We start from the raw sequence: 26,942 nt of genomic DNA, 5'->3' as shown, positions 1-26,942 counted from the left end.
TCCTTTTTAATCTTGGCGAACTCAAAACAACAAACGACGACCTTGACGGATTGATCTTGAAGAACGATGAGACAGCATCAGCATTTGGACACCCCACTGTGTGTGTGTGAGTTGTCGTTCATGGTTGGAGGTCACAGACTAGGTAGTAGTCATGGACTGGCTTGGAGTAATGACAAAGAAAACGAAGACGAGGAAGCAGCAAGGATGGAGTGGGGCTCGACGCAGCAGCAATGGACTGGTTTGGGATCGTTCGTGGTGGTTTTATGGAGGCGATGAAGCAGAAGCTCGCTGGAAGTCGACTGGGCAGTGTCGATGTTCATGGAACGAGGGAGAAGATGATGGGGGTTTGACAGTGGTGGGGGCAGTGGAGTTTCCGCCATTGGAGGGAAACCATGGCGGCTTGGGACGAAGAGACGGAGCAGCAGCAATGGCGGAGCTGGACGTGAGGCTGCTCCAGTGATCGTGAGGATGTGAGCGTTGCTCCAGTGGTCACTTGGTTTTTACGACGAGGCGGGGTTGTTGGTTGTCGAAGACGAAGCAGCGACGGGGTTGGAGAAGGTTGCTGGTTCGGTCGAGTTCGGAGGTCGTTTGGTTGAAACAGAAGCAGCAGCGACATGGACGTCGAGGACGGGAGTGGTCGTCGACGAAGAAGGGGTTAGCCATGGAGGTGAAGGGTTGAGGGCAGCCATGGCTGATGCTTTGGAGTTTTGGAGGAGAAGAAGCAACAGTGGGGGGGCGGATGGCTTTTTTTTTAGTTTTTTAGGGTTTTTGTCTTGTTTTTCTTTTTTCTTTGTTTTGTGTTAGGACAAAAATGAAGAAGGGGTGTTGGGTTAATGGAGCGGGTCGACCCAGTTCTAAATGGACTGGGTCGTTTGGGAAGATTGGGTCATTTTTGGGCCTGTGGCTTGAAATCGAAGAAGAGGCCCAATTCCGACTTTCTTTATTTTTTTGCTCTCTTTTCTTCTTTTATTTTTCTAAAACTAAAATATAAAAATACTTAAACTATTATTAAGAACTAAATTAAGTTATAAAAGCGCAAATTTACTCCCAATAATAATTAACGCACAATTAAGTAATAATTAAGCATAAAATTGTATATTTGGACATTAAATGCTAAAAATGCGAACGATGCCTATTTTTGTAATTTTTATTTTTTGTAAAACAAACTTAATTACTAAAAATTGTATAGTTAAATCCTACATGCAAAATGCGACATATTTTTGTATTTTTAATAATTTAACAAATAAACATGCACAGACAAACATACAAATAGTTACACAAAATATCACAAAAATTGCACACCAAGAAAAATTATTTTATTTTTGAAAATTTTTTGGGAGTAATTCTCATATAGGACAAAAATTACGTGCTTACAATAATGTGCAAATAAAAATAATAAAGAGAAGATTGAAAAACTCTAATGGTTGATTGCTCTTCTCATACTTGTTCTTGCCTCCAATTCAGTCTAAATCAAGCTTAACCTTTGTCTGGGCGAGTTTGTTGAGTTTATAAAGGGTTAGGATAAGTTTTCCCCGATTTACACTTTAGTCCCAAAATTTCTGGGTGATTACAGAGTCGACCGCGACCGCGATAAGTCGCAACTATTCTGCCTCAATCTTTTGGCCTATGGCGGTCGACTGCGGTCGCGGTGGCTTCTTGTCCAGTCCCCCTTTGCCTCTTTCTTGCTTATTTTCATTTGTGTTCTTCTTGATTGGCCTTATATCCATATTATTGACTCCAAAATACTCCATAGTCTCTTCCTAACTTGGATTAGTCCCTCCAAAGCAAAATAACACCAATTAGAGTATTTTTTTAATTATTTAGCCTTTAAAACTACAATAAAGTATGGTACATTTAGAGTGTAAATAGTGTCTATACAGCCTACTATCAACACCCCACACTTAAACCGTTGCTAGTCCTCTAGCAACAAACCACACTCTATAGGCCTAATTGTCATTGGGTCACTTCCCTACTCCCTATACCAAGAATAGTTCACATGGATAGACTACTTCAGCGCAACCTCCTCGCCTCAAGAGTGGACTCCTTTCTAGCCACGCAATACCCCTAAACAGCTCTCCTACTCTCAGTCAGAGGTCCAGACTTACCTTCCCTTCATGAATCATGTCCCTACTCACTACAAAAAAGACTTATATCGTTTACAAACCACACACTGAGGAATTCAAATACAATATTTCACTCACCCTCAGAACAAATTCTTATGCCACAAACAACACACCATAGGCTTGCTAGTGTAATACTCGACTAATCGAGCTCATTTGGTCTCGAATCAAATAAGACTTTATTTGGTTGAAATGTTGGCTACGGGAAGGGTAGGATACATCTGGGTATAGTGACTACACCTCCCTAAGCACTCCACTACATTGTGTATTTTTAAGCTCTTAACTTTGTCACACCTTCCTTCCACCATTACATTACTATGTTAACCCTTTTTTTTTTCTTTAAGCACACTTTTTCTTTTAATATCTGCCACCACTTTGAGGCTTCTCTTTATTTTTCGTCTTTTTTCTGGTGGCCTCTAATATTGTTTATCAACTAGTGCACTTTTTTTTCTTTTTTTTCTTCTTGTCCCCTTAATTCCACTTAACAGCCCAACCAACCACCCCGCACTTATATTTTTTCATATCCGTTATACTTTGAGTGCTTCTAAGAGGTGATAGGGTTCAACAAGATAGGCTATTTAAACTCGGGTTAGGCTTGTAATGTGGTTGCCAAGGAAAATAGGCTTACAGGCTCAATGGGGTTGACTAGGGTATACACAGTTAGGTGGGAACAAGCATACATAGAAGGGTTAAGCAAACAAACGCCTATATCGCTTTCCAGACCAAACAAGTCTACCATTTCGCTTTGCACACACACAGGGCAAGTTCCAGGCATTAAATGTTAACACAGAATACAGAAAGCCTCACTCACACACGACACATGACTTAATTCAGTTAGGATCATCAAACACTCTGTTCTAAGTACTTGAGCCATTCAGGAACACACAATTTAAGGCCTTCTTTGAGTCAACTAAAGAGCCTAAGTGACACACTAAAGCAGTCTTTATTCAAGGTACCATAGAATTAAGGGTCCCTATTTCTATTTTTGTTTCTCGGCCAAGACTTTCTAAACTAAAAAGAAAAACTAACTACACCCGGTTCAAATAGAAACCCTTGAAAAAGAATCGTGGTTTAAAGAAAAACTAAAGGGGAGTTGATACACTACCCAATTAAACGAAAATCTTTTTTTTTGTTTTTTTTTGTTCGACTTATATCCCTCAAGAGACCCGTCGAGAGGTGTCCATCTTCGGGCCAACTCGAAGTTAACTAACATAAACCAACAATACCAAACAAAAAAACAATACCATAAAAGTTATACAATTTTACAACAACAACCACCCCCACCCCACACTTAAAGCTTTGGCATGTCCCCATGTCAATGAATATAAAGCATAGTAAGGTGAGGGGACTTCCCTGATGCTCAATCCTGATCAGATACGGTGCTAGGATCGAGGTGACACGCTCATCCTAGTGCCCGAAGCCAGCCCATGATCTTTTACTCCGACTTGGCATGTTGAGTTGTCAAATTGTCAACTTTGGTGCCCAGGTCAGTGATTGAAGTGCGGAGGCCAGCCATTTCTTTCTCCAGGGCTATCATGTGGGTACTTCGGCGGGCGTGTGATGGGCCTGCCTCATTAGCTCTCGGCTGTGGTGGGGCGGCAGCGTCCTCAGCATCCTCATCAGCATCATCATCATCATCATCAACAACCATCACTACCCACTCTCTCCCAACTGTAATTTTGCTAGCCCGGAATGGGGCTTTCAGTGGCAATTTCCCATCTACTCTAGGATTTTTAGGAACTTGTGCAGCACGGCACAGCTTGGTAACCAGAGAGGGGAAGTAAAACCATTTGAGTACTTCTGGGTAGCGAATGAACATCTCATCATGAAAGAGCTTGGTGATATCAAAATCATGGTGGGTCATAAAACAGTAGATAGTTGCTGCTCGTGGCCCATTGACATCGGTAGTGTTGCTGGAGGGCAGCAAACGGCTGTTGATAATTGTGAGCCAACATTTAGCCTCCCAATTGAGATACTGGGAGTTCAGTGTGATCCGGTGCTTTATCCATATATACTCCCTGTCAGGCACACATATTGCTTCAAGAATCGATGCCCACCAGACAGTTGGGTGGTGATAAGCAAAGTAATGATCTGTATCCCTAGTGAATACTAGCAACTGGTACACTCGGCGTATGGCCTCAAGGGACGCATTTACCCTGGTGTTTCATACTGTGACCACCCCATTAACATGTTCCGGGCAGTTTGCGTAAAATCCCTTACCATCGATACATTCACCTCATCTGGTTCATCAAAGAAGATGTACAGCTGACACCTCCTCAACTCTGCAAAGATACTTGGGCATTCCACTTGCAAGGCTTGCCGGTCAATATGTAATTCAAGTAACAATTTCTTGGACGCCTTGGCATTATACCTGTCCTCAGCTGGTTTGGAGACAAACCTAGCGCGATCAAATTGTTCCGCACTAGCTTGACCTTGAGTTCTAGAAGAACTACCCGGTCCACTAGCGGAGGACCCTATGGTACGTCGCTTCCTAGATTGATGCATTGTACCTGCCAAAAATAGAGGCTCCCATTAGTGAGGGTTTGAGTTGTGTGAACCCTGGGTGGTTACTCAGACTTCACCACCACCATGGTCACATTAGTCATTACAACCCCATTGGGGCAATTTCACAAACACATTGTGAGCATGGTCTCTATTCTAACACACCTAACCCCATGGAAGCATAACTCATCCCCCAAATAAACCATTCTCACTTACCATTCCACCCCACCACAATTAATTTTACACAACAAAACCACACTCTTCTCTACAACCTTTTTCACATAACCCACTAAAAAGCACAAAATAAAAACAAAACAAAATCGGAATAGAAATACTACACACTTCCAATATAAAAATTGCAAGAAAAAAAATAAAGAAACACAAGAAGGGAGAGAAGAAGCTTGACATACCTGGGTTTGTAGAAATTGAGATTGATGGAAGATGGAGTCTTGTAGAAGTGTGTGTGTGTGTGACAAGAATAGGTCAGGGCTTGGAGAGAAGAAGAAGAAGAAGAAGAAAGTGAGAGAGAGATATTGGGTAGGGTTTGAAAAGTGAGAGAAGAATGGGGAAAGTGAGGGTGGGGCGGGTGGTTTTAGTGTTTAAGAGTAGAAGAAAAGAAAATAAATAAATAAAAAATCTTTTTAAAACGTGACTTACCTGGGCGACAAACCTGTTGCGAGTCACTGCGGTCTACCGCGGTCCCATGCGCGGTCGCGGTGAGTGAAGGGGCGTGAAACAGAATAATCGTGTTTCACTGCGGTTGGGCCACGGTCCCATCGCGGTCACAGTGGATCGAGAAATCTTGAGACAGAATACTCGTCATTTACCATTATCGCATCGCGGTCCAACCGCATTCGCGGTGACGAGCATTTTTTTATTATTATAAGGATGTTAGTTTCCTATACATTTGGTACAACATCAAACAACAAAAAAGAAAAACAACAAAAATCATGGGTTGCCTCCCACGTAGCGCCTAATTTAACGTCGCGGCACTACGTAGATAAGCACATTAAGGCTTGCTCGACCTCTGAGGTTCAGTCATATGGATCTCTGACACTTCCTTTCGTTCATCCATTCCCACATATGGTTTCAATCTCTGCCCATTGACTCTAAATGTATGAGAGTCTTTTACTGAGGCAATCTTTACAGTACCTGAACGGAATACTTCGACCACTCGAAATGGTCCAGACCATCGTGACTTGAGTTTACCCCGAAATAGCCTTAATCTAGAGTTATAAAGCAATACCATGTCTCCGGGATTGAAATTTCGCTCAACAATGTTCTTGTCATGCATCCTCTTCATTCTCTCCTTGTACAACCTCGTGCTCTCGAAAGTAAGATATTGGAACTCGTCGAGCTCATGTAATTCTGTGACTCTAGTTGTGCCCGCAGCCTCAATGTCCGGATTCAACTATTTCATTGCCCACCAAGCTCTATGTTCTAGTTCCACTGGCAAGTAACAGGCCTTCCCCAACACCAACTTATATGGTGAAATGCCAATTGGTGTTTTAAAAGCAGTTTTGTAGGCCCAAAGTGCATCATCTAGCTTTTTTGCCCAATCAGTTCTTGTGGCGTTCACAATCTTGGTTAGTACACTCTTTATCTCTCTATTAGACACTTCAACCTGTCCACTGGTCTGAGGATGATATGGTGTTGCGACCTTGTGGCGCACATCGTACTTTGCTAGAAACCTTTCTAAGGCTCGATTGCAAAAGTGAGTTCCCCCATCACTAATAATAGCTCTCGGGGTCCTGAAACGGGTGAATATATTCTTCTTCAAAAACCCCACCATCACTCTTGCATCATTGGTGGGAAGTGCTGAAGCTTCCACCCATTTGGACACATAATGTACAACAACAAGTATGTACTTATTGCCGAAGGAAATGACGAAGGGGCCCATGAAACCTATCCCCCAAACATCGAACACTTCAATCTCTTGAATTGGGTTCATGGGCATCTCATGGCGACGGGAAATGTTCCCGGTTCGGTGACATTCATTACAGCCCTTCACCCGTTGATGTGCATCCTTAAACACTATTGGCCAGTAGAACCCGGCTTCTAGCACTTTTGTTGTCTTCCTAATTCCTCCAAAATACCCGCCATATGCCGATGCGTGACATGCCTGCAAAACAGAAGATTGTTCTATCTCGGAACACACCTCCGATTCATATTGTCAACATATATTCTAAATAGATAAGGTTCATCCTAGTAATACATGCGGCAGTCACGCTAAAACTTTTTCTTTTGCACAGAGGAAAGGTCATAGGGAACTATACTGCTTGCTAGGTAATTTACAAAGTCTGCATACCATGGCACTTCCTCAAGGCTTGTAGCAACTAGCTGCTCGTCTGGAAAGGTTTCTAGAATATTCTCAACCTCAACTGAATTTTCAGCTCCTTCAAGTCATGATAAATGATCAGCGACTTGGTTTTCTGTGCCCTTATGATCACGAATCTCAAGGTCGAACTCTTGCAGTAACATCACCCAATGAATTAGGCGCGACTTGGACTCCTTCTTCTCAATCAAGTACCTGAGAGCTGCATGATCAGTAAATACAATTACCTTAGAGCCAATCAGGTATGACCTGAACTTATCGAATGCAAACACCACAGCCAGCATTTCCTTTTCAGTCACAGTGTAGTTCAGCTGGGCTCCACTCAATATTCTACCGGCATAGTAAATTGGGTGCATTATCTTGTCTTTTCGTTGTCCTAGCACTGCCCCTACTGCATAGTTACTGGCTTCACACATGAGTTCAAATGGTTTCTCCCAGTTGGGGGCAACAATGATGGGTGTTGTGACTAGCCTCTTTTTCAACTCCTCGAATGCTACCCTACAATCATCAGAAAACAAGAAAGGGTTATCTTTTTCTAACAACTTACAGAGAGGGTTGGTAATTTGTGAGAAGTCTTTTATGAATCTCCGGTAGAAACCGGCATGCCCGAGGAAGCTCATGGTTGCCTTGACTGAGTTGGGGGTGGCAGCTTTGCTATCACATCATCTTTAGCACGATCCACCTCGATTCCCTTGCTTGATATCGGTGCCCCAAGACTATGCCTTCTTGTACCATGAAATGGCACTTTTCCCAATTAAGTACCAGGTTAGTCTCAATACATCTTTTCAACACTCGGGTTAGATTTATAAGGCACTCGTCGAACGAGTTTCCCACCACTAAGAAATCATCCATGAACACCTCCATTATGTCTTCGACCATGTCAGTGAATATGGCCATCATGCACCTTTGGAATGTGGCGGGTGCATTACATAAGCCAAAGGGCATCCTCCGAAAAGCATAAATGCCATATGGGAAAGTGAAGGAGGTCTTCTCTCTGTCCTCTGGTGCAATGGAGATTTGATTGTACCCTGAGTACCCATCCAGAAAACAGAAGTGGGACCTCCCTTCCAATCTGTCAAGAATCGGATCAATGAAGCGGAGTGGGAAGTGGTCTTTCCGGGGGGCCGGATTTAATTTTCTGTAGTTCATGCAAATTCTCCAACCTGTGATGTTTCTTGTAGAGATCAGCTCATTGTTATCATTTTTTTCCATCGTCATACCACCCTTCTTAGGAACACAGTTCACCGGGCTAACCCAGTTGCTGTCAGAGATGGGGAAAATGATTCCCGCATCCAACCACTTAATCACCTCTTTCTTCACCACTTCCTTCATGTTGGGGTTCAGCCTTTTTGGTGCTCCCTGGAAGGTTTGTGCCCTCTTCCAGCAGAATTTTGTGCATACAATATGCCGGGCTGATCCCCTTAATGTCTGCCATGGTCTACCCAATGGCAGTCTTGCACTCCTTGAGTACCTGCAAAAGTTGTTGTGCCTGCACATCTAACAAACTAGATGAGATAATAACAGGTAATGTGGAGTTAGGTCTTAGGAACTCATAATTGAGATGGACGGGTAGTGACTTCAACTCCAACTTTGGTGGTTCTTCTATGGATGGCTTGGCTGGAGGAGTTTCTCTATTTTCTAAGTGCAGTGGCTTGAATTCAAGTGTTCTATCCCAAACCCATCTGCCCTCTAAATCCAGCACCCATTCTGCCAATTCTTCCCCATTCACCTCATCTAAATTCACTAGACATGCAGCAAGAGGGTCTTCAATAGTCAATGTCTCATTATATACTTCTACGATTACATCCACGGCATCAATAAGAGAATAATTGGCGAATTCACTTGGTCGCCTCATAGATTTCTGCACATTGAATGTTATCTCCTCATCGTTCAACCTCATCTTGAGCTCCCCAGTTTCACAATCAATGAGAGATCTCCCTGTGGTCAGGAATGGACTTCCCAAAATTATTGGGAATTTCTCTATCCACCTTGCAATCTAGAATCACAAAATCTGCAGGGAACACAAATTTCCCTACCTAAAGCAACACATCATCCAAGATACCAGAGGGTCTTTTCACGGTCCTGTCAGCCAGCTGCAATAACATAGAAGTGGGTCTAACTCTTCCAATCCCTAATCTCTTATAGATCGCCAGGGGCATAAGATTTATGCTAGCCCCCAAATCACAAAGTGATTTGGCAAAAGCAAAGTTACCAATGGTGCAGGGAATTGTGAAACTCCCTGGGTCAGACAGTTTCTCAGCAACTGGTCTAGTCACCACAGCACTACAGGCCTGAGTAAGAGTCACTATGGTCAAGTCTTGGAAATCGAATTTTCGGGACATCAAGTCCTTCATCATTTTTGTATAACTAGGCATCTCCTTCAACGCATCGATCAATAGAATATTTACCTGGATTTATTTCAGCATCTCCAAGAATTTCTTGTATTGTTCCTCTTTCTGGTACTTGGCCAGCATCTGTGGGAATGGTACTAGAGGTCTCTTCTTTCTAATGATTTGGGTATTTTCTTTGTCAGACACCACCTCAACTACTAGTCCCTGGGCTGTCTCAGCTGCTTTCTCAACCTCAATCTGTGTGTTGGTTTCTTCCTGGGCAGGCTGTACTATCACCTCTATCAGCTTCATTGCATCATCTAGCTCAATGGGCACTGGTACAAGTATCTCAGCTTGTCTGCTTTCTCGAGCTCTATCTTGCTCTAAGTCTAAGTCTCTGCCATTACGTAGACTCACTACCATCAGCTGCTTCGGGCCTTGATCTTTTGGATTTATTTGAGTGTCTGCAGGCAATGTCCCATGCGGACGATTATTCAAAGACATCTAAATCTGGCCCATTTGCACTTCAATATTCTTTATAGCTGACTCATGTGCATCTACCCTTTCACTTATTTTTGCATTTGACCCAATAACCTGCTGCATCATTGCCTCGAGTATGGCAAACCCATCTTCATGTCTTCCACCATGTTGCTACTGAGGAGAATGATAACCTTACTGCTGATTTTGATTGTTATATCTATGTGGCCTTTGGTAAGGCACCATAATATTGTGAGGTCGCATACCTCCCATATTTCCATTGTTGAGTTGTGGCTGGACTAGCCTATATGGTTGATTTTGTTGGCCCCAATTCTGACCACCCTATCTCTGGCCCCCATAATTAAACACATAATTCATATCCTCAGGGTAATGATGATGCTCACTTTCTGCATTCCACTGGTTACCAATTGGCTAACTAATGCAAGATGTGCATAAGCCCCCATTAGTAGTATCAACAATGTATATCTGCTGCTTCTGCCCTGACTCTTCCACTTTTTTGGTGAGTATACTCATCTGTGTCATTAATGTGGCCATATTTTCAGCAAAAGTATTGGATAGATCTAAGGGCACTGAGTGAACTACTGGAGTGATAGGTACATTCCTGGTTGTCCACCCCGAATTCTGTGTCATCTTGTCAAGCAGGTTCTGGCTTTCTCTCCATGTTTTGCTCAAGAACGCTCCAGCAGCTAAAGCATCAACATTAGCCTTCACACTATCTATCAAACCCATGTAAAATTATTGCCCCAATATCTGATCTGGAATATCGTGGTGCGAATATATAACCAACATCTCTTTGAATCATTCCCACGTTTCTTGCAGTGTCTCCATTGATTTCTGTTTGAAGCTCAAAATTTCATCAATTTGCTGAGCAGTCTTGTTGGGTGGAAAAACTTATTCACAAATTGCTTGACTAACTCCTCCCAAGTCGTTATGGAATTAATGGGGAGTGAGTTTAGCCAAGTGTGGGCAGCTCATGTCATTGAGAATGGAAACAACAACGTTTTATTGCTTCCTAAGTTACGTGAGGCTGCCTTTGAGTTTTGTAGATGGACAGGAAATTCTTCAAATGTTGTTGCGGATCCTCAATGTATGACCCCGAAAATAGTCCCTTGTTTTGCAACAAGTGCAACATGTTGTTCGTGATTTGAAATGACTCGGCCTATATCTACGGGACTAAAATTGTTGTGGCCAAGTTCTCTGTTGTGGGTTGTGCCTAGTCATATAGAAAAGCCTCTGGCACAAGAGGTGCCACTGGCGCTAATGGCGTAGCTGGGTCTACCACGTTATCCCCCATGTCTGGTTCGAGTTGTTCAGTTGATTGTTGTTGTTTGTTTTTCCTGTTGGCCCGATTCAAGGCCTTGAAAAATTTTTCGGGATCTAATAATTCTTCAAATACTTCACTAGTTCTCGATGCGTTTTTAGGCATGCACATGTACAACCAAGTCAACAAACGTTAAAATTTCAATGTATAGATTGAAAATAAAGAAAACTGACTATACTAAGAATTTTTGTATTTCTTTTAACTATAATTGATAACACCGTTAATTTCCTGGCAACGGTGCCAAAATTTGATCACTCCCAACTATGCCTTATAGAAAAGACAAAGCAGTCGCTGCAAATATAAATTCGAGTATTAAGCCCAGAATCGAATCCACAGTGAATTAACCTACCAACTACTCTTGTTAGACTTACTAAATTCTTTGTAATAAACTTCCTAGATATTTTGAATAACAAATGGAGATGTTTTACTAACTATAACTGAATGAAAGCAAGTAAACTAAAAGCTAGCTATGACTGGGTTGTATGCAAATAAGAGAAGGATCTAAGGTTATGATTTCCCCTATTGATGGAATCCTTTCCTGTTATGTTTCGCATAGGTTTGCCTAATCGTCTCTATCGATCATGAGCGCTCTTACTACCGTAAATCTCTCCCGAGTAATTACGATAATTTACTAAACGCAATCTCCCGAGTTACGCTAGCTAGCTTTTATTACAGCTCACTTTAGATCGCACTCAAGGCTTCGTTATCCCTAATCCCGCCTTTAAACCCTCGGTTATTGATCCCTCGTATACTTTGGGAGTGGTGTTGTTCAACAATTACCTAAGTATGCACTCTCTCCCGAGTAATACATAGTAAATAGGCACAGCTAATTGAGGATCCTATCAATTAACTACAACAAGAACGTAGTTGAACAAATAAAAATTAAACCGGGCAAATTGTATTAACATAACACGAAGTTCATCCTTCAACAGGTTCCATCAAAACCCTAGACTAAATATTTAGCTACTCATAGCAAAGCAAGATAAAACCACAAAAGTATTCATAATGTGCAAATAAAAATAACAATAGAAGATTGAAAAACTCTAATGGGTGATTGCTCTTCTCACACTTGTTCTTGCCTCCAATTCAGTCTAAAAACAAGCTTAACCTTTGTTTGGGCGAGTTTGTTGAGTTTATAAAGGGTTAGGATAAGTTTCCCCCGATTTACACTTTAGTCCCAAAATTTCTAGGCGATTATACAGTCGACCGCGACTGCGGCAGAACGCGGCGTGACCGCGGAGAATCGCAACTATTCTGCCTCAATCTTTTGGCCTACCGTGTTCCAGCCGCGGTCGACCGCCATCGCGGTGGCCTCTTGTCCAATCCCCCTTTGCATCTTTCTTGCTTATTTTCGTTTGGGTTCTTCTTGATTGGCCTTATATCCACATTATTGACTCAAAAACACTTCATAGTCTCTTCTTAACTTGGATTAGTCCCTGCAAAACAAAAGAACACCAATTAGAGTATTTTGTTATCATTTAGCCTTTAAAACATCAATAAAGTATGATATATTTAGAGGGTAAATAGCGTCTATATAGCCTACTATCACATGTTCCTATAAAATCGTTCTCTTTCTCTTTCTCATGCAACTTGTCCTTCGTCCTATCTGCAACTATCTCCAATTAGCTAAGGCAAGTAATGTAGCGATAATTCGAGTAAGACGGTGCAATAACAGAAAGTGCTACTTACATGAAACAATAACTAATGTATGTATTCAAAATAATCACTAAAGTGGTCAAACTAGAATATTTAATATAATTAATAGTCACCCAATCATAAAAAAGTGATTAAATAATATATTTATCAATCAAAAGATGAACATTAATTAAAGCGTCTGCTTATATCTGTGTGCATTTCTATTATACATGGATGTGCATAATTTCAAGAATAGAGCATACTAGAGTTCTATCAAGCAATATTTAGGGAAGAAGGCGGTGACTTATCTTTATTGAAAGATATCTATTGTGATCTAGCAGACTTCAAGCTCATAGGTTCAAGATTTTAATTATTTTAAGTTATTGGGTTCTAAATTAATAATTTGAACATATTCAATGAATTTTTTTAGACAAATACATGGTTCGAACCAAAGCTACTGGGTTCGGCCGAACCCACACTCGGCTCTCTAGCTCCGCCCTGCTCATTGCTTACTATCTAGCCGAAATCTTTTCTTTAACCCTAATCATTCTTAAAACATGGAATTGAATGCTTCTCACCCCAAAAGTCAATAAATAAAAGAATGAGGAGGAATATTTTTGGCAGAGCAAGACCGATTAACTCATCTGCACATTGTCGGGTACTTCTTATGGTGCCTTTCCCTTACTGTGATTGGTTTCGCTTTCCCTTAATACAATATTCAAATATATTATATATTAAGATCAATAAAATCCTGATTTGAAAGAATGGTCTTTTTCTAGCTTTAATAAAATCCTGATTTGAAAGAATGGTCTTTTTCTAGCTTTATAGCCTTTGCTTGGAAATATGCATGTCCTCTATGCTACAAGAATACAGAACTTTCATCCCGTGAACTACCTTAGTCATAACATTGTAGTGAAATAACAAGAAGAGATTCATAAAACGCACTATCATGTTTCATTTTATATATAAAAAAAAAAAAAAATAAGATAGTTATAGTATTCATCAATTGATGACTAAATTACATTTGATGCATGCAAATTTTTAATTAGCAAAGATATTTTAAGGAAGAAATTTATACCAGAGGGATTTCCTTCCATGATATCATTTAGTGTTAATCTGATTAAGGAATTTTTGCATCATTATTATCAATTACTATTTGGTTAGTAATTTAAAACAAAAGAATATAGAAAATTTCTTTTCTCATAAATTTTCTTTTAGATCATAAGATTGGTAGATTGAGCAAAATGTCATCCTAGTTTATAAGTACGTAGTAATATATAAACATGTAATTATTTCCCACTATCTAGTACATTTTTAATTTTAACCTCAAATATCGAAGCTGATATTTGTTGTTGATGACCCTATGCGGGATTTGAGTCCAAAGAACTGCTTATTAATAAATTAAGTTTAAATATCTTTTATAGCATAAAAATCAGGAAATGAATTAAATGAACGTGATTGACTTATAGTATTCAATCACATACTTATATTGTGATCCATAAACAGATTACAAGTAAAGATAATTCTAGCAAGAAAATTATGACAGAAAGAATTCCTTCCATATCCTTTAAGTATGATCCGATTAAGAAAATCTCTTGTACCATTATTTATACATCAGTTGGTTCCCAAATGTTTCATCCAAGAAGAAGAAATAAAAAGGTTGACCAGTTCTTATCAACATCATCAACAACGGGAGAGAAGAAGATATTGACATTGAAGAGCGGTGACAATGAAGAATTTTATCTTGAGGAATCTTTGGTCTTATAATTACAATCTGAACTTCTCAAGAACATGGTGAAAGAGGAACGTGTTTCCAGCATCCCATTGCCTAGCATCAAAAGCAAGACGCTGGTTAAAATTATTGAATACCTCAAGAAGCATGCAGAGCTCACTCCCTCGAACAAAGAAGACTTCAAGAATTTCGAGAAAGAGTTTGCGAACGTTGTCTTAGGGGAACTGCTTGACATAACAGTGGCAGTAAATTATTTGAAAATCAATGGTTTGCTGGAATTCTGTTGCCAGGCTGTGGCTGACAGAATAAAGGACAAGAGCGTTAAGGCCGTTCGGAAGATATTTAGAATTGAAAGTGATTTCACCCCCGAGAAGAGGCAGAGTTTCGGAGGGAAACTCCTGGGGCCTTTGAAGGTGATCTTGATGATACCATCAACTAGGGTTTTATGGTAGTGAAGGGAACATTTATATTTGATCTGAATAATCATATAGAAATGATTTCTTTCGTACCGATCGATTTGGTGGATATCTGTTTCATTTTTTAAATAAAGCTTTATGCTAAAGAAAAAGGTAGAAACGATATAATATAGTAAAGGGTATTTGATAGTATTTATCTATTCCTTGAAAACTTTGCATTCGATCATTTATATGCTATTTATAGCTATTTTGTCTTCGTGTTGGTTCGAGTGATATATGAATTAATCATAATAGATCTCTTTCTCGTATCGATCAAGCTAATATCAGTTGAATTTTGGAAAAAGATAAAGTTAAGCTAATAAAAGGAAAATCATAAATAATTTCTTACTTAAGGATGGTTGAAAATATTCAGTTCCAGAAAACCTTTGATATGTTCAGTATACTATAGCTATCTTTTGTTTTCATGTTGGTTCGATTGATTTATTTGAATGAAGTAGCTATCATTTGATAATGATTAAGAAACAATCAGATATATGTGACGGCAATGGCTTAAATATAATCTCGTTTATACACTACTCACCAATTATCAATTTTGTTTTGACACATTAAGTGTCAATAGATCAGCTTGGTGTTAATTCCACACAAACCAGCTAGTTATTCGGGGTTATACACCTGTTGTTTTTCTTGAATTTTTTATTTTATTTCATGAAAAGGTTTTAGCATATCTTTCATCAAACGGTTTTATTTTATTACGGATATCAAGTGTCATCAAGGAAGTATCATTTTGAATGAATTGTTGTAAAATAACCAGGGGTGTTCAAACTGAACCGAAAAATCGCACCAAACCGAAAAATCAAATCAAATCGATTAAAAAACCGACTAGGTTTGGTTTGACTTGGTTTGGTATTGAGTAAAAAAAACCCGAACCAAATCGATATATAAATATATAAATTTTATTTATATTTTTAAGACTTTATAGTGAATTTTATTTAGAAAATGTAGAAATAATTGGGATCCTCTCATGTATTAACCTTGAAAGCGTAAATTAACGAAAAATTATTGTTAGACGACTACGAAAATAACTATCATGTATTAATAAAAAATTCTCTTATTAGAATATTTTAATAGATCATCTTTGTCAATTTTTTTCCATATTTACTAAACATATATTCACTTATCAAAGTTTTATCTATAATTTAATAAAGTAAGATTGAAATAATATTCATGTAACAAAAAAACCCGAAAAACCTGACAAAACCGAACCAATCCAAACCAATATAGTTGGTTTGGTTTGATTTTGATAAAAATCGAACCAACCCGGTCCATGTACAGCCCTAAAAATAACCATATATGAGATTTTTCAACAACTATATTTCTCAATCTACTTTAAATTCTATATACTGTGTAAAAATATACTTATCCAGTCAGGTGATTTCTAATATAATTATTGGTAAATCTTTATAATTAACAACAAATGGTTAACCTTACAAAAATTGTACTCCACTAAACATGTTGTTTAGATGAGTCTCAAATGTACTTTGACAATTAGACAAGATGCAATTATCTAGTGTTAAATTTGGATATGATAAAGCCAATTTCTTGGTAAGCTAGGATTTAGATGCTTGTAGGAGCTTAGGATATTTTGTGCACTAGTCCTCCTTTTTGAATAATGGCAGATAGAACCCAACTTTGGTTTAGCAGTTATAATTAAAAAGAAAAATTGGCGTCGTATATGTTCTGAAGAAAAAGAAAAAAAATCGAGGTGCCATATCTTTTTACTTGTGTTTGAATTGTGTGAAAAATGATATCTACTTTTACTTCTAAACTAAATGCTAACAGCCGAAATTGCAAGCAAATAGAGAGCAGTAGATTGTCATCAATCACTGTTATAAGCTTCATTTGTACATATATATTGACTTGTCCTTGACCTTTTGATTTTGAAATATAACAAACAAAAATTCATAACGAATGGATACACAACGAAGTGTTGAGTTTATAGGCAATAAGTTTTCTAATAAAATCCCATATAAGTAGGGTAATGAAACCGAAATTATTAGGACAAAAATTCATATAGAAAAATAAAAGGAAACACCTAATATGTTAAAACATAACCAAAAAACCCTAAAGATTACATAAACGAAGACATAATTAAGTCTAGTCAAGGGATTCATCGAACTCTTCTCCTTCAAAGGCCCATGCATTTTCTTTTCGAACGGCCTCTTCTTCCTCCTTAGTGTAATCACATTCAACATTGAAAATTTTTCGAACAGCCACGTGCGACTTGTTCTTGATCTTATCAGCAATAGCCTGAGCACAAAGATCGAGCAAAGCCTTAATGTCAAGGAAATTCGCAGCCAATATGATGTTGAAGAGTTTTTGCATCTTAACGCTAACGAATTCCTTATCAAAGTCCTTGATTTTTGTTTTCTTGATTTCTTCTTCTTCGTCTGAACCCGAGATTTCTGCATGCTTTTTGAGATACTCAATAATTTTGACTAGGGCTTCAGTGTCAACGTTGGGTAGCGGTATGGTGTTGGACGCACAATCATCTTCTACCATGTTCTTGATTGTTACAGACCCGATGGCGATGGATTCTTCTAGTTGGAACTCATCGCCATCGCTACTCTTCAAGATCAAAACCTTATTCTCTGTTGCAGGTATTGTTGAAGATGAAGCCATGAGAAAGTTTTTCGGAGAAGATTTGAAAAAAAAAGTTCCAAAGAAGTGAATGATGAGGAATTGGTATAGGCATTGGTATTTATAGGGCTAAAGCTAAACCCAAACATATTCGGCTTTACTTCTTGGTTTTTCTAAATCAACTTGGTCTCGGAAACCAACCTTATAAGTTATAACTGACTTCAGCCTAAAATAGTATTTCCTCTTTTTTTCCGCGTATTATAGAACTAAAATTCCAAGTAGATAACAAATCGGCAATAAGGATAATAAATCATAATTATATTTATACATTAACAGATTTACACCTTGTTCGCAACATATTATAATTCTTTAATCACATAATTATCTTTTTTCAATGGAGCACATATTTGATTCAATTTCTTTAATCACATAAAGTTCCCCAAATAATACAAAATTCACCCCCAAAAAATGCTAGTAATTACTAAGCACCCTTGACATAACATCACTAATATATTTCCCCTATTTCATCTAAGATAGTCAATCTGGATAACATTTCATAGTCCACATGCCAGAAATAGATTAAATAATGAATTGAACAGAACCCTCAGCAGCTACTGTTTGCAGCAACCTTCAAATGGGATTTATGAACTCAAAAACTTATGTCTCAATCTGCTTGCATCTCACATCTGCAACAAGATGGCGGATATGGGGCGCATACCATTTCACCCTCTCGACGTGTTCTACTGATACCTCCCAGTAGTGACCTGTTAACAGTGAAATGTTCGATTAGCTATCTCGATGTGATTTACTTCTCCAAGTTTCTAGCCAAGGCTTAACAGCAAGAATGTAACATAATCCTGTTGATATAAAGTCGGAAAAACTATACCTTCAGATCTAGTAATTTCTTGGATTGACTCGGAAACATAGTTTGTCCAGACAGTTTCTTCAGAATCTTTGACATTGCCATGGATGTGCAATATACCACCCTTGTCTCTGCATGTCACACATTAGGTTAGAGATTAAATCAACAGGAGACTAGCAGATCGAGGAAGGCTTATTGCGTGCTATGAAAGAATATGCCAGGCACTACATTCAACAAAAGTTTTTGTTGTTGTTCCCTAATTTTCATGCAGTTATTAGAAAAGAGAGAATTTTAAAACTAAAAAGGAAGAGGATTTCGCTTGAATTTCATTTGCAAATGTTTTTTTCCCCGCATTTGTTTGATAGCAGGACGAGAGACAGAATAGCTAAATAAAGGAGAGAGATCACACAGTATTTCCATTCCCTTCAGCTTCCACAGGTCTTAATCTTCTATGTCAGTCAATTTATTAAGGGAAAAACGAGATTCTAAACCACATTCATAACATTTTCGAGATATACATACCTTAATGCTCTGACAGCAGTACCCCAACTACCCTCGCTTATGGGAATGAGACCGAGACATACTCTATCAGCTACACCCTGCAAAAGTGAACAATAGGGATTGAACACAAGAATCAAACTAAGCAAGTGAAGCAATTTCTTTCTTTTTTGTAAAAAAAATCAACCGACAAGACAAGTTAGCTGATAGATATATTTACAAGCATAAAGATATTAACAAAACTAAGAAAAAAGGTGGCATTGGCAACGATTGAAGTTGCATACTTTTGGTGCTGTAATTCTATTATCTCCTTCGAGTAATACACAACGATCAGCAACAAGATTGGCTTCAAGGTTACGACGAAGTGCCTCAACTGCGTGGGGGTTCCATTCACAAGCATACACGAGCTTGGCTTTGGCCCTAACAAAGTACATTACAAATACAATAAATCTCTGACATGATATCAAGGAAAGAACAAAGGTATGATTAGCAATTCTGGAATTTTAGGCATTAAGACCAATCAATGGATTGCATCATGACCATAACATATCTACTGCCTCGTGCAAATCATGTACACGTAAAATCACCTTGAGATGCGAAAAGTGAAAAAAAATTTATAAATAAGGCTTAAATTAACACCAATTGAATATCCAACTCTGTTTTTGCTCGAGGTTTATACAGCCGAACTGAAGGCAGAGATTGAAATGATTTTACATAAAGAAAGTGAAAAGGAGATAAAAGCAACAAAGAATCACCTCACTAAGAAGGGTAGGACAAAGTATCCAATACCAGCAAACAAATCTACTATAACTTCATCTTTGCAGTCAAAGTGGCCCATTCGAAGCTTCTCAGAGAGATTGCCCCATGAGAACATGCACTTAGTAGCATCAAAAGAATAAAGAATACCATTTTCTCGATGGTTGACCCAACCGTCATCCCCAACAAGCATCTCCAAAGTACTGTCCCTCGTACCAGTTGGTGCAATTCGCCCCTAAAATAATTAAGCGCACACCATTAACAACATATGCAACGAAAGCAATCAACTAGAATGGCCGTGGAACATTTCTAACTTTGGAAAAGCAAGTAGACCTTTAGTCGGTGCTTCAACTACTACCTAGAATGGCAGTTTTCAGGATAAATTAAGCTGAGCTCATAAGAAGTCACCCCAGGAGCAGGAAATAATGCTATGACACCGCTAACACTTCAAGAATCTGAGAGGCTATTCACGGTGTTACAGAAGTTCTGAAAGAGGACTAGACATATTAAATATGCTACTCCATCAATTATAAATTAAATATCACCAAAAATAATTTTAAGTTTCTTGAAATCATATACCTTTCTACTTGTACACAATTAGTTGACGAGACCTCTCATATACCAAACAGTTAAAAGAAAGTAACTTATCACTTGATACCCACTTGTCATAGTTGTTGAATTATCTAACCAACTCATCTAAAACCTAAGCTATAAGAGATGACACTTTTATTTGCTTAATTGTGGCTTTAACACGCCTCTTTTCATGCGGGTATGATTCTTTTTCATGAAACATGCAAGCGGAAGTCCATTTTTATAATGGGTAGGGGTGAAACTCGAATCTAGGACTTTTTACTGCTCTAGTACCATTTTGAATTGTGCAACCAACTCATCTAGAAGCTTAAGCAATTTTAGAGAGCACATATTTAGAGTGAACATTCATCTCTTCCCCCCTCCTTAAACCAAATAAAAAAGAAAGAAGAGATGAAAGAAGCTACTTTTGTTTCTCATCAGAAGTAAACAAAAGCCACGCCCTCGGTAACCAGAGCTCAAAATTGAAATTATTCACATTGTGAGATAATACTGGGCATGTTGTTGTTGTTGTTGTTGAGTCCATTACAAAAAAGAATAATTTGAACAAGGTAACACCGTAACAGGGAACATACTTCTCAAATCCCAAAAATTTCCTAGCACTCAACCAATAATGGAATTACGACAAATGAGTGACATACAAAAGGAATGTCATTTGGGTCACATCTTACACTAATAGTTAGGTATGCATAAGCTATTTTTGTCTAAAATACCAGTAACTAAAAGCACGCATAATACTCCTACCTATAGTTTAAGTAATACACTATCACTAACTTACTTGTCGAGCAAGGCGATGAGCCCCGAGGGATTTTGCGACCATAAACCAAAGCTCCTGGCCAATCAAGTCCCATGCTGAGTCCTTGAAGGATGTTATAGGAAGCACAACAATATCACCAAGTCGTTCCCATCTAATGAGAGGAAGGATGTTAACTTGTCACCTTATATTGAAAACTTAGAAAACAACAATTAATTCATTATTCTCAGATAAACGAAGTGGAAAATAACATAAAATGAAACCTTGAAGGTAACTCCTCTAAAAGTTGCAACGGCAGACCTCGGTCACTTAACAGAGAGGCTACAGCTTCCGTCATCACTTTGAATGGAGAATGTGAAGCTTTTTTAACTCTGATGATTTCATCAGCTAGTATAGTTGCTCCACATTCAATCAGAATATTCAACGCTGTTGAAATGCAGGTATCTTTCATTGGTGTTCCCTCTTGACAAACAGATTCAGGAACATCTCCCAGGCTATTTCTCTGGTTGAATAAAGAGCAAAAGTTTTCTGTGACAGGGAAACAGATATCCTTTCCATCATCCTGTGAATGGACCTTTCTCCCAAGATCTAACCATCCAAACTTTTTCAGCATATCCTTTGCCATTTTCGCATCTTTCCTTTTAAGCCGAATAACCCAATGGGAAGCAACCATCTGACTTCTAGCAATTCCAGAATCTCTACCCTCTGAATTCTGATGAAAGCTTCCGTTATTTACTGGTTCCACTTCGTTCTGTGGAAAACAAGAGGAAATGTTCATTTCTCTCATCGTTTCTTCCTCTTGATAAATGGCATGCTTATTTTCCTCGTGTAAATGCATGGGACTTTCTATTAGTGATATCAAAGGTAACAGATCTAGTTTCACTGGTTCACTGAACTTTGTTCCAAATGCATAACAGGCTGCACCACCACCAATCATTATAAGGTCATTATCAACAATATTTGCCGTACTACGAACAAACAGGCCTTCACCAATAGAACTGATAGTAATATGTTTCCACAAATGAGATTCCAAATTGAGTAATGATAATCTCTGGTTCTGTTGACTAACAGGGCAGCCCCCAATGATCCCGAGATATTTCTTATAAATAAACATAGAATGAGAAAATTTTGCAGCTGGTCCTCCAATCATCTTTTCTTTCTTCCAAAGACATGTTTTCACATCAAAACTATACAGGTCCCCTAGAGCCTTTTGGCCATCATATCCCCCAAATACAAATAATCGAGTCCCATATGCTGCCATTGAATGAGAATGACGTGCACATGGCAATTCCCCTTGAACTTGTACTTCGCTCCATTCAAAGTTTTGTGTGTCGATGACATACAGTGATGAGAATGTTATATCATTCTGAATTCCCCCAAATATATAAATTCTTGAACCTACAGTAGCTGCAGCATGTCTATGCCTGTACTGCACAAAAGTAACTGACTATCTTAGAGTATGAGGTTAAGAGATAAATTATATATAAGAGATTCTAACACATATAAAAGGAAAGCAAAAAAAAGAGTATAAACCTCTGAAAGCTAATATTTCTGCTAAAGAAGACACCAGAATATATAAATATATATAGAGCAGAAACACTCCACACAGTAGCCATTGAAGAAAAGATGACACAAACAGCACCTTGGAAGGAATGGACTGTCTGAACACTCTAACAGCCGCCAATCTTTCTTTGTCACGTTAAAAACCCACACATCGTTCAGAATATTTAAAGGGTCAGCTCTTCCTCCAATCACATACATTGAATCTCCAATCATGGATGATGTATGACCCACACGTGGACATGGGGCATCCAAGACATCAATCAACTCCATCCTTCCACTTTCTAGATCAAGAAGCAACAGATCATCTCTTCGTGCATGTCTTCCTATTCCTCCAAAGCCACCAAATATGAGAACCTTCTTGTTATCCAATGTAGAAGCAGAGTGACCCCAGAGGAATAGCCTCTCAATTGATTCACCAGAAATCACCAATTTAATAGTGTGTAGGTTGATTTCAGGGGCTACTTCTGATCCTGTCAATTAATTAAATATTAGGACTTGTTGTCACATTCAAGCGAATATATCCTGCAATCCAACATACATTAGCGGTCAGAGTACTACCACGCTTATGCATTCGCAACAATTAACCAAAGTTGCACTGGTATATTAATAATATATTCGAATTTTAAGGGCAATGAAACAAAGAGAATATAGGAGTCAAGATGTTGAGCTTAGAGTAAACTACGATGCATATCTTGAGGTTTTCAAGCCTCTAAAGTTGATTAAACATGCATTGCATTGCATTCTTATCAACATAGCAGGTTCTACATATACTTATGCACTTCCCTTTTTTAACTTATAGAGTGCCGACATTTAGCATAATAAAGCATTTACACTCACCTGCATAATCAACGTGCAAGTTAAAACATCATGAATCCTCCCAGATACAGCACTCAATCATGGCCTGTGTCAGATGGACTCAATCATAGTTGTATATAAAATGAGGGTGTGTGCAAGTGTTTAGCAGGGGTGTACACGCACTTTTTTTTGCTTTATTTTGGTTTATTTTGAATAATCCACATCAAAAACTAATACAATGTGACATGTTTCCTATCATTTTATGACGCTTTCCAATATACGGATAAGATTCTGCACTTTCCTTTAATTATTAGACATTCACAGATTACCAAGATGAACAGAGACAAAGTCACAAGTAAGATCAATTTCTTCCAATTCTAGTGGACTACTCTATGATAAGATTTCCTGACAAGTGACAACAATGTAAGAAAACTAGATTCACCTGCCATAATGTATAATACAATGTCTCACACAGTAGATTCGCAATCACATGATGATACAACAACATTATCTGATCGGCGACATATGCACAACAATATCTTATAGAGTAAAAAAAAAAAAAAAAAAAAAACTCATATCCTTAAACTACAAAAGCAAAATTGTATTGAAATGTGATATGGATCAATTAGGATATACAGAGAATAATTACCAGAACAAGAATCATCTAAGTCTCTTCTTTTAGCATTTCCATTTCCACTAACACCATTACCCAAAGAATTTTCCAAAAATTCAGACTCCTTGGTATTAAAACAAACTGGAACCTCATCACATTCCACCTTTCCATTATCTAAAAGCTCCCCATTACTAATATGTGTACCCAAAAACCCGTTTTTCAACAATGCATCAAGAAAGATATCAGTTCTTTTTTTATTAGTCTCCATTTTCTCATTTGCTAACATAACAAGGTACTCTACATATTCAGGAGACACCATTAACTTATCAGTATCCCCTAACGGCACTTCCAATCGAATCGAACACCGTATAGCAATGATCACTCTTTTCTTGTTAACACTGGTAATACCACTCTCCCTAAACCCACATGAAATAGCTAATGACACCAAAAACTGAGCTGACTCTATGTCCTTACACTCCACTGCAATAATCAAAGGCTCAAACCTGAACACGAGGCTATGTAGCTGAGTCAACTCGTTGACTTTTTGAGTTGACTCGGTTGGAAAAAGGAGGGGTAAAACCAAGTGGGGTTGAATTGGGTCGTGAGAAATGAAGACCCATTTGCCTCCTTTAGCTTTTTTCCTAGTGTGGTTGTTGAAGGGGTTGGTGGGTGTTGAAAGAATGGAGATACGGCCAGAACAAGAACTGGTGGTGAAATATGAAGGGTGTGAGTTAAGGGTGTTGAGTAAAGGGATAATTGGTGCGTCTATGTTGCCTTTTGGTGATTTGTCTGGTTCTGGTGAATTGATTGAAGCTAAAGTTGCTGCCTTTCTCTTCTCGAACTCCATTGAATTTGACTGTATTCTTGCTCAGTAGCTGAATTAGGGTTTAAGCATTATGGACGATGATAGGGGGACTGTGTGATTTGGGGTTTAGGGCATGGTGTTTGATTTTGATTTTCATTTCGGGCTTGAATGAGTTCGGGCCTTCGACCTGGCCCATAAAGACGATATGTTGGATCAAGTGTTACATGTCTATGTTTGCGTAAAATTTTAATTTTAGGAAAAATGGCACAGCATAGTCACTCTTAAAATAATAGCCGAATTTTATAATAGCCGAATGTAAATAATTTTTTGCACTGGTTAAAAGTAATAATACCCCAAAATTCTAACGGCGCCCTATTAGTCGCATCCTTTTAACTTATACTCACTTTTTAAAAAATATTTAGTTAGTATCCAAAATATAAATAACTTCTGTATTTTACAGTAATGAGCTGATGTGACGCTCTTCTCTTTGCTATTGCTTAGAGTTTCTTTTTCTTCTTCCTCTTAGTTGCAAAATGAGATTGTTAGATTTGTTGTTGTGTTGACAAATTGATGATTGAGGATTGTTCTGTGTGATGTTTAAAAGTTATGTTTCAAATTTAAGCTCATTTAGGTGTTGAGTTGTTGAAATTCGAAAAATAAGTTTCTATTTTTTAGCCATTTACACTTCACACTAAAAAGTCTTAAATGCAAGCAAAAATTAGCTACACTTCATATCCATTAAAGTGTTAAGTGCATCTTAAATGTAATTTTTGTACTTCAAGCTAAAGGACTTAAGTGTATGCAAAAATTAGCCGCACTTCAGACTAAAACAGTCGTAAGTGCATTTTAAATTTGTAACTTCAGACGCGAATTTTTCAACTTCAAAGCTGCTAAGTCAGAAGTTGACACTAAAACAAGTAAATTTATAAATTTTTAAATTTTTATACAATGCAGGTATAACTTCAATGGTGATTCAAAAAATGAGCACGTATATAAATCCCCTCATGCTTAGTTGGTCCTCAATTGAAGCCTGGTTACATGGAGAGGAAGTGCACTTTTGGGACCCCTATTTGCCGAAGTTTGCCAACGTTAATTGCATGTTAAATAATTTGAAAACCTGAATATAACTTAAATAACAGGGCAAAAACTGGATGCTGAGTATAATTCCCACGGCTTACATGTTAGGGGTGGCTCAATGGCGAAGTCAGAAATTTACTCAAGGGTGTTCAAGCTTGAAAGAAGTGAAAAATATTCTTCGAGAAAGAGTGTTCAATATATGTTATATACTTCTAAAATCTAATATTTTATCTATATACGCAGTGTAATTTTCCGACGAAGGATGGTCAGTTGACCACCCTTTATAACATGTAGCTTCACCCATGGGGTGGCTTATGAAACCTTATACTAGATAGGATAGCGGGAGAAATTCAAAAATAGCCAAATTTACAAGTAGTCATTGAAAAATAGCCATAGTTTTAAAAGTAATTTAGCACTTTTCATGTAAAAAAAAATTCTGAACGAAAACACTGTTCAAAATTCGAAAAATATTCCAGCATACTATACTAAAATTTCAGTATAATATTCTCGAACTCTAGTATTATACTGGAGTTCTAGTATAATATATTGGTCCAGCATAATATGCTAGAAGTTCATACACATGTGCTCCAATCTCCATTATATTATGCTGAAACTTTTCGCGTGTTGGAGTTTCAGCGTAATATGCTGGAAGTAGGGGTGTACAAAGGAAACCAACAAACCGCACCAACCTGATAATCCAAATCAAACCGAGGAAAAAAAACCCGACTAAGGTTTGGTTTGATATTGGAAAAAAAAATCCGACCATAATTGGTTTGGTTTGGTTTTAACTAAAGAAAGTCAAACTGAAACCAAACCAACCTGACATTACATATATAGAAATTTCACATATATTTAAATGTACTTATTGTGATGTAATTTATAAATATTTCTTAAAATTTTATATAATTTTATCTTTTTAGGTATTATTTCAAGGTTGGACTTAGAACTCTTGAATGTTCCAATAAGTTTTATAGCCGTTAATATTAGTAAATTAAATAATGCTAACAAAAGCCCAAACCAAAATCAAATCAATACTAATGCTAACAAAAGACATTCAATTCAATACTACGAATGGGAATGTATTGAATATCTATTTTTTGTTTTG

At 38.1% G+C, this 26,942-nt stretch overlaps 4 protein-coding genes across 5 annotated transcripts; 1 reads left to right on the top strand and 3 right to left on the bottom strand.

Annotated features, from left to right (window-relative positions):
* Positions 1–6,033: 6,033 nt before the first annotated feature.
* Positions 6,034–7,373, bottom strand: LOC142166055 (uncharacterized). The gene is made up of 3 exons (XM_075224466.1): positions 7,185–7,373; positions 6,624–6,744; positions 6,034–6,446 (listed from the first exon to the last, which is right to left on the bottom strand). The coding sequence occupies exons 1-3, from the start codon at positions 7,371–7,373 to the stop codon at positions 6,034–6,036; spliced, it is 723 nt and encodes a 240-aa protein (XP_075080567.1).
* A 7,159-nt stretch (positions 7,374–14,532) lies between these two features.
* Positions 14,533–14,925, top strand: LOC107811193 (SKP1-like protein 11). Its single transcript, XM_016636081.1, has one exon. The coding sequence runs from the start codon at positions 14,533–14,535 to the stop codon at positions 14,923–14,925; it is 393 nt and encodes a 130-aa protein (XP_016491567.1).
* A 1,966-nt stretch (positions 14,926–16,891) lies between these two features.
* Positions 16,892–17,647, bottom strand: LOC107811202 (SKP1-like protein 11). The gene has a single exon (XM_016636088.2). The coding sequence runs from the start codon at positions 17,566–17,568 to the stop codon at positions 17,044–17,046; it is 525 nt and encodes a 174-aa protein (XP_016491574.1). The 5' UTR covers positions 17,569–17,647; the 3' UTR covers positions 16,892–17,043.
* A 224-nt stretch (positions 17,648–17,871) lies between these two features.
* LOC107811207 (tRNA wybutosine-synthesizing protein 2/3/4-like) lies at positions 17,872–24,925 on the bottom strand. Of its 2 annotated transcripts, XM_016636095.2 has the most exons (9): positions 23,992–24,925; positions 22,627–23,017; positions 21,248–22,408; positions 21,009–21,138; positions 19,642–19,877; positions 19,171–19,306; positions 18,911–18,987; positions 18,413–18,519; positions 17,872–18,290 (listed from the first exon to the last, which is right to left on the bottom strand). In XM_016636095.2, the coding sequence occupies exons 1-9, from the start codon at positions 24,800–24,802 to the stop codon at positions 18,184–18,186; spliced, it is 3,156 nt and encodes a 1,051-aa protein (XP_016491581.1). In that variant the 5' UTR covers positions 24,803–24,925; the 3' UTR covers positions 17,872–18,183. The 2 variants fall into 2 exon arrangements, with proteins under 2 accessions (XP_016491581.1, XP_075081649.1); XM_075225548.1 differs by lacking the exons at positions 17,872–18,290; positions 18,413–18,519; positions 18,911–18,987; positions 19,171–19,306; positions 19,642–19,877 and adding an exon at positions 19,971–20,128 and having other exon boundaries at positions 23,992–24,921.
* Between the last annotated feature and the right edge of the window lie 2,017 nt (positions 24,926–26,942).

Source organism: Nicotiana tabacum, chromosome 11 (genome assembly GCF_000715075.1).
Source record: "Nicotiana tabacum cultivar K326 chromosome 11, ASM71507v2, whole genome shotgun sequence".
NCBI classification, from domain to species: Eukaryota; Viridiplantae; Streptophyta; class Magnoliopsida; order Solanales; family Solanaceae; genus Nicotiana; species Nicotiana tabacum.
This window is presented reverse-complemented; position numbering and strand designations above follow the sequence as displayed.

Bases quoted from the DNA above. Each gene is read 5' to 3' on its own strand.
- LOC142166055 (XM_075224466.1), bottom strand. From the start codon at position 7,373: ATGTGTGAAGCCAGTAACTATGCAGTAGGGGCAGTGCTAGGACAACGA. The intron at 6,745-7,184 runs GTAATTGTATTT...TCTGTTTTGCAG, and splicing joins CATACCTGATTGGCTCTAAG to GCATGTCACGCATCGGCATA. The intron at 6,447-6,623 runs GTAATGAATGTC...AATGGGTGGAAG, and splicing joins ACATCAACGGGTGAAGGGCT to CTTCAGCACTTCCCACCAAT.
- LOC107811207 (XM_016636095.2), bottom strand. From the start codon at position 24,802: ATGGAGTTCGAGAAGAGAAAGGCAGCAACTTTAGCTTCAATCAATTCA. The intron at 19,878-21,008 runs GTAAGTTAGTGA...TAATTATTTTAG, and splicing joins CTCATCGCCTTGCTCGACAA to GGGCGAATTGCACCAACTGG. The intron at 18,291-18,412 runs GTATAGTTTTTC...CACTGTTAACAG, and splicing joins AGAAATTACTAGATCTGAAG to GTCACTACTGGGAGGTATCA.
- LOC107811193 (XM_016636081.1), top strand. From the start codon at position 14,533: ATGGTGAAAGAGGAACGTGTTTCCAGCATCCCATTGCCTAGCATCAAA.
- LOC107811202 (XM_016636088.2), bottom strand. From the start codon at position 17,568: ATGGCTTCATCTTCAACAATACCTGCAACAGAGAATAAGGTTTTGATC.